At 31.3% G+C, this 7580-nt stretch overlaps 1 protein-coding gene across 1 annotated transcript; it reads left to right on the top strand.

Annotated features, from left to right (window-relative positions):
- The first annotated feature begins 44 nt into the window (after positions 1–44).
- Positions 45–6145, top strand: LOC124355163. Its single transcript, XM_046806159.1, has 2 exons — positions 45–979; positions 5644–6145. The coding sequence occupies exon 1, from the start codon at positions 187–189 to the stop codon at positions 964–966; it is 780 nt and encodes a 259-aa protein (XP_046662115.1). The 5' UTR covers positions 45–186; the 3' UTR covers positions 967–979; positions 5644–6145.
- Positions 6146–7580: the final 1435 nt, after the last annotated feature.

Raw genomic sequence — 7580 nt, 5'->3', positions numbered from 1 at the left:
ATAGTTTAAACATGTAACCTGCCGCTAAAACGGCAAATTAAAAATTCACTGTTTTGTTATGTTCTGTGTTGCTTATATGCCGACTTATAGGTTATGTGAAACCTTTCAAATTCGATTATCATATAAATCTTTATACTTATGTGATGAACAATTTCTTATACTATTTTGTGCTGGAGTGTCGTAAGAATGAGTAAAATAACACACTTTATCGTCATACGTGATTATAAGCCTGGAGATGAATATCAGTGCCGTGAAATAGTGAAAGAAGGTACAATGGCAACTGTAAACAATGCATTTTTCTCCTTGATTGAAGTCACTTTTCAGTTAATGGTACTTTCTACTGCTGCAATGTTCATATTCTTTGGCCTCCCTTTCACAGTTTGTCTCGGCTCAATTCCTGGAGTAATTATTTTTATGTATATGTGTGTATGGGCAGGCCATTTATTCAAATCAGTTGAACTCACACAAGATTTAGGAAATATTCCTAGAGTTTATATGTCTTCAGATTCTACAGGATTTTGGGTTGCAGAGGCATTTGAACCTGTTTTTATGAACAATGAACCATCTCATTTCAAATATTCAATCTTCTCAGAGAAAGAATATAAACATAAACAAATTGATGTAAGCTCTTATCGCAAGACACTTGTTGGAACTGTAGGTATTGTAAAAAGTCAAATTTCTGAAGACTGTGCCTGGCTACGTCGAATGGCTGTCAGGCCAAAATATCAACGCATGGGCATAGGAAAAGCACTCTTAAATGAAGCATTACAATTTTGCAACGAGAAATATCAAGGGGTTGAATTGGTAACAACCGAATGGCATGATAGTGCAAGGACTTTGTATATCAAGAGAGGCTTTCAATTAAAACAAATGTATCACAAACAGTTGCTTGGTAGTATTGTTGCTATTCTGATTTACCAGTTGCATTATAAAGTTCAACCAAACCAAATTTCAATTACACCTTAATACTAAAAGATAGGTAAGTCGCTTGACACAATATCAATTAAATTAATGCAAAATCTTGTCTTAACCATTTGGAGTCTTAAGTAGGCTATAAGTGTGACTGGAGTAGTATCTTGAGAGTATGTAGACCACTTGGTATCCAGTGTACCAAGGATAAAGTCTTGTATGAATATAAAGGAGTTGGCTGCAGTTTTGTATCGGGTCACCAATAGTAGAATATAATTATGACAAACAATTATCTATTATATCAACTTTAAATAATCAGTTTTAACCTTTTGCTGGGGAGACTTTAATAAGCGGCATACACTCATTATTATCGAACTATTTTATATATTATCAAATTTCCATATTATATATTAACCGTACGAAACGAGAATTAGCCTACAGTATAATAAGCCCAACACAATTGGATTATGACTATCGATCTTAAATATTGATACTATCGAATATGACATTTGACCTATAGATAAGTCAGCTAAGTAATCATTGCCAGCTTTCTTTATTTAGACTAGTGACATCGTTACCAGCTGTTGCTAGTGACGTCATTACCAGCTGTTGTTATTTTGTCTATGTAGGAGAAGGCTAGTGATGACAGGCACAATGGCGATGAATATGCAGATATTGGCTCAAAGTAATTTTATAAACACAGCAATGTTTTATGGTACTTTGAGATTATACCGACCACACTCAGACATGAATCTTTATTTGACATTTTGCTTCTACTGATTACGAGATTAGCGTAGAACAATATTTCAATATAAAACAGGAATTGTCTTATCACAAACCCCTCCCCATCCTCAGACAGAGGTCAAAGTTGAGCGGTCTAGTAGATAACGTGACTGCAGAGTCTCGCCGCCCGTTCAGCTGGTGCGCTGCATTGTTGTACTTTCGTGCCGCAGTGTCTGTCGAGTACGTCGCTTTGAGAATGTGGGGTTCAGCTAAATGGCGTAATAAAAAACGAGGAACAGCACGACACCATCTTGACTCATACCTAGGTGAATACATGTGGCGGTCGGCAGTTGCGACTGAAGGCGGAAATCCACTACACTCACTCATCCTTGATATTGCTGCATTCTGGGCACATTAACAATTTATTGATAATCGTAAGTTTGTAATTAAACAGTTGTTTTTTCGTTCTATAATGTTTGTTTTATATAAATTTATATTTTTGTGTTCCTCATACTGGTGTAGTCGGTATAATCCTTAAAGTACCGTTTTAAATGGTTACAAGATAATAACCTTGCTCCTTTAAATCCGAATTGTCCAGTTTGTATTGACGAGATAAAAACTAGAATTAAAGGTGAAAAAAAAAAAATAAGAACAAACATAACGTAGCTAAAAACAATCTTGAGAAGACTTTTTTTAACATTCTAAATTTGGTATTATAAATATAATGAAAAATCCTGTACTATTTTAGTTGAAATCAAACGAACTATGACTTAATTATTAATGACCTGCAAAAATGCCATTTTAGATTGGCTACAGTAATCATAAGTACTGCGCTGCTTAAACATTTAAATATAGTTTAGTTATTTTATGCAATCTGAAACAAATACATTTATTTTACATATAAAAGTATAGCTTCACCATAATATGATTTTAAAAGCATAAAACAATTTAGTTAGCTCAAAATTTACTTAAAGTAAAATCGTGTTTGGAAATACATTTAAAATTAAAATCATGTGTTTCGTTACTGACTAATGGTGGCAAGAAAAGTGACGTACGTGTCTTCTTTGTTTCACAAGCAATCACTTTGATCCTTGAAAATACGTCAGGTAATGACAAGTTATTGTTTTGTTGTAATTATATTAATATTTATACGTTAATTTCTAAGATTGAAAACAAGCAAGCATATTGTTCTTTGAAATATCTATTACGTTATTTTGTCTGACATTTTGTTTTTAGTCTTTTGACAGTTTGCTTTCAGTTGTTTGGATAGTCATGAATATAGATTATTCAAATCATTCGATAATCAATCCGATTGTGTTGGTGGCGGCCTCTTATTATACTGCAGCCGAGAGAATTATAATACATTTACTAGAATAATACATTACAATTTTTAATAACAGATTTAACAATAACATTATAAAATAACAAATCCAACTATGACCTTCACATCACAAATACGTTACAATATTTATAGATTGCGCAGATAGCAATAGATAGCAGATAGTGCGCAACCGCTTTTGTGAAGGCAGTAACCAAACCCACATGTATGTTTAGAAATTGATCATATTAATTTATCATTTTCAAATTCTCAACAAATTAGTTACTTCTTGCAGTTTATTGTTTAGTGTGAATTCCAAGTTCTTCTAAGAGATCCCAAAAGTTGAGAGCAAAGATATTCTCAACGAACTCTTTCGATCGTTCCATTATCAGATATCTAGACTACAAAAGAGCTGTGATTGGTTTACCCAGCCATCCAGTGTAATCTAAATGAAGAGGTGTTCCTATTGACTCTTTGGGTAGTTCCTCTATTGCACAGTTAATAATTGTAAAATGCTTAAAAATGTAAAATGGAGCTAAGCTAAATGTTTGCATTGAATCAACCCTTCCCACCATAGCTATGTTAATTTTATAGTTTTTGTACTCAGGATATTCAGTTAGGTTGGTTATGTACTTTTATAACTTTCATTGGATTTGTATCGACTTTCAATAATTAGGCTACCCCTTCTAAAGAAACTTTTAGTGATTGCTCATCAGCATGTTAGTAATATTTTTACATAATATTTTTTTAGTAGCGTTTACAAGAAAAGGTTCCTAATTAATCAACCACAGATTGCATTCTATTCCTGTTTTCAAACTATGGGCTAGTGTGACTTTTGTAATTTTTTAATTTATTGTGTTCATCAACTTTCCATCTGCCCATATAGTTACTTCTGACAAGTCCACTTTGGCAGAATTACTGGTTTTATACTGTACTGTTATATTATGTTCATGCTTGATGCAAATATACACTTATTATTTATTTTATTTTGCCAAATTAGGCTATGCAGAAGTTGAACATTGAACTGGAAAAAATATTAGCACTTATTAAAAAAAACCTTAAAAACTAGTTGTTGGTGAGCAAAAGCACAAATTTAGTATATTAGAGTTTCCTGGTTTTGTATAAGATTTTTAGTAAAAATCCAAAGTACAGGCAAGGTGCAGAATTTATCACACAATAAGAAAATGTGAACGTCTGTGTTAGTGACCTATAATACAATAAATTCCATTATTTTGTGTGAAGATTCATTTAATTAACACAAGACAGGAATACACTGAGATTGCATGCAAAATTTCAAGTTTATAGCTCGTTTTATGTCCTGTAGACATAGACAGGCAGACAATAATACAGAAAAAAATGTATAAATTATGCCAGCTTACTTAGTGATTCAATGATGTTCAACCAAATCCCATGAATGGCTTTGCACCATCATAGAACTTACTCAAAACTTGCACATGTAGAAATGAAGCTTCGAGCAAAATTTGAAATCTACAGGTCAGTTCATTCTCAAGATATGTGGATAGACAGAAATGACATTTTTCCTGCTTTTCAAGTGATAGGCTTCACTAACGCCAGCCAATAAGAGGCCTTTTGTAAATAGTGTGTAGTAAAATCAATTTTTAAGCTATTATACGTGCATCTGCATGAATTATTTATATTAATTATTATTAGTTGTGTGGCAACAAAATGAATGATCAATTTTGATTTATGTAGCCTATACATTTCTTCTCTCAGTTACTATGTCCAATAAAGTTTGTATTAAATATTTTACTTAAAATGGAATGCTTCATTTTTTGTTTCGAATGGATTGTGTATGCAGTACCACTGTATGAACACAATTTTAATATACAAGTAAATAACGAGTTTAAACATATAAAAACAGTTTTTTTGAATTGAATTGGAATTATCTTTATTCAAATATTACACAATGTTACAACAAATACATATACAAGAATGATGTTAAAACAGTGCAGTTAAATAATGTATAAATATTATACTAGATATTTATATTCATAGAACATAAACACACTAAAACTCATTTGTTTGTTTCTTTTTTTATTATTTCCTTACAATCCACAAGAGCATCTTTCTGAAAATAAGCTAACTTATGTTATATAATAGGAATTTGGGCTTTATTTCTGGTATTATAAGAATGGATCTCTTAAAAGTGGCAATGATTGCAAAGATTGCTCTGTAACAAAGTAAATTTATAGTGTACCAGCAAGTACAATAAAAGTCTGACCAAAATTTTATATCAAAACTCCCCTTGAAGCCATGTGATTAAAATAATGTACTATAAGATTCTCGAGTCCAATAAAAATAACATATACAAGTTTTTTACAACACCACCATTGAGAGAAAATGAACTGCTAATTCTAGAGTCAATTTTATTATTTTACTTGTGTCATTGCTTTCACTTGTTCATTTCGTACGTAGTATTTGGATGTGTATCTCTTTATTTTACTTAATTTCATACATTAGTGCATCTTACTTACCAAAGAGAATAATGTTAAAAATTATATTAGTTATGAGAATAGACCAGGGACATGCACTTGATACACTCTAATTTATTTATCTGTGGTTATATGATTATCAATAATTTATTTAATCTAATTTTAATTTTTGTTCTTATTTACTTGTTTAAAAATACACTTATGCATTTTATGAATGTGGATCATGTATTTTTGTTCCAGATTTTAATTCAGTTTGCTTTGGACACTAAAACAAGCTAATAATTTAAATTGGAATTAGCAGAAGTGTTTTATATATGTATATAAAATAACAAATTTCGTTTTTTAAAACCACATTCTTTTCTTATGGGTAACATACTGTTGGAATTAATGTTTGACAATACTAAAAATTAGATTAAATGATATTTTTTATAAGCTTCTCACCAATAGTATAAAGAATAATGAAATATTGTTATTTAGTTAGTTTAATTATTATATTTTAATCAATACATGTACGTTTAAGTATTATATTTTTAAATCAATATGTTTACTAATAATTTTATTACAAATGTACTGTTATAAGATCTAGTTCTCTGTAAGTTAGTTTTTCTGTTTGGTAACCCAAACAAATAAAAACAAGGCCAAAAAACAGTGGTTCTTCCTGTTGCTTGTACAAAATAAGTAACACTTCATGGCATTTCTATGTTTTTACAAATAAATATATTTATTTTTATGTTTATAAATAGCAAACTGGTTCATTTATTAATTACCCTATTCTCTTATGCGTGATTAAGGTTATATTGTTTCCATTCACTATCATGTTAGCTTAAGTTACAATACTAAGTTAAAAGTGAACAGAATATACTTGAACAATTATTATAGCTGTACCTCACTGTACAACTTTCATTCATCCAGATCCTTGATAAGATAGAATTCTTAAACATATGAAAATAAATATGCAGTAGTTACACACAATTTTGTCCATATATTCATAATGGCATAGTTTTTTGTATAAAGCTGAGATTAATAAAAAAATATATTTTTTGTATTGTGTTGTGTATACACATCAGAAAACGTAGACACTCTTAGAATAATTCAAAACTGTTCAGTCACATAAATTGACTCAACTAAAATCCATTTATTATACCTTATACAATGATAATTTGTTATTTCCATCCCTTCTCTCTACTTTCATTACTTTACATTTTTGTATGTTCATCTCTAAACCATATTTCTTCGCCACTTTTGCCCATTTGTTTAACTCTCGTTCTAACTCTTCTTCCCTATTTTCCCATATCATTATGTCATCCGCATATGCTATTGTCTTAAGTTCTTCTGCTCCTCTGTTTCCTTGTACTTCTAGAATAATTTCATCCATTATAATATTGAAAAGGAAAGGTGACAATATGCTTCCCTGCCTTACTCCTCTCTCTGTTTTAAAAGTATCTGTATATTTTTCTTCAATTCTTACCCTGTTTTTACATATGCCGTACAGGTTCTTTATTCTTTCTACTATTCCCTCACGCAATCCTCTCTTTCTCATACTCTCCCATATCCTTTCTCTCAGTACCTTATCATATGCCTTCTGTAGGTCTATAAACGCTACCATTGTATCTTTTCCGTATTCCCACCTCTTTTCTAACACTTGTCTCATCACAAAAATAGCATCCACCGTTGACCTACCTTTCCTAAAACCTAAAACGTGTTAGTTGAAGACGTGTTAGTTGAAGGAAAAAGACTTGAAAAGGTGAAGGAATTCTGTTATTTAGGAAGTATCATAACAGATAGGGGCACAATAAGAGAAGAGATAGGAAACAGAATATGGAAGAGTGGAAAGTTTTTCAATATGGTAAAGAAGATTGTGTGGAGTTGGAACATTGGGAAAGAATCAAAAGTATTGATGTATAAATCTTATTTCCAACCAATTTTATTATATGGAGCAGAGACGTGGACGTGGACTAAAAATGATTTAAGCAGATTGCAAGCTGCAGAAATGAGATTTTTAAGAGGGATAGAGAAGACTACAAGAAGAGATAGAATAAGGAACGAAATAACCAGAGAAAGATTGAAGGTAGTTTCACTGCAAGAGACAATGGAAGGAAGAAGAATACAGTGGATGGGGCATGTGAAGAGGATGGGAGATAATAGAATGCCTAGAATAGCACTGGAGAAGGAGGAAG

Source organism: Homalodisca vitripennis, chromosome 2, assembly GCF_021130785.1.
Source record: "Homalodisca vitripennis isolate AUS2020 chromosome 2, UT_GWSS_2.1, whole genome shotgun sequence".
Classification (NCBI taxonomy): domain Eukaryota; kingdom Metazoa; phylum Arthropoda; class Insecta; order Hemiptera; family Cicadellidae; genus Homalodisca; species Homalodisca vitripennis.
Note: the sequence above shows the minus strand (reverse complement) of the source record. Positions and strands in the feature narration are given on the sequence as shown.

Excerpts from the sequence above, each read along its gene's own strand:
- LOC124355163 (XM_046806159.1), top strand. The coding sequence starts at position 187 with ATGAGTAAAATAACACACTTTATCGTCATACGTGATTATAAGCCTGGA.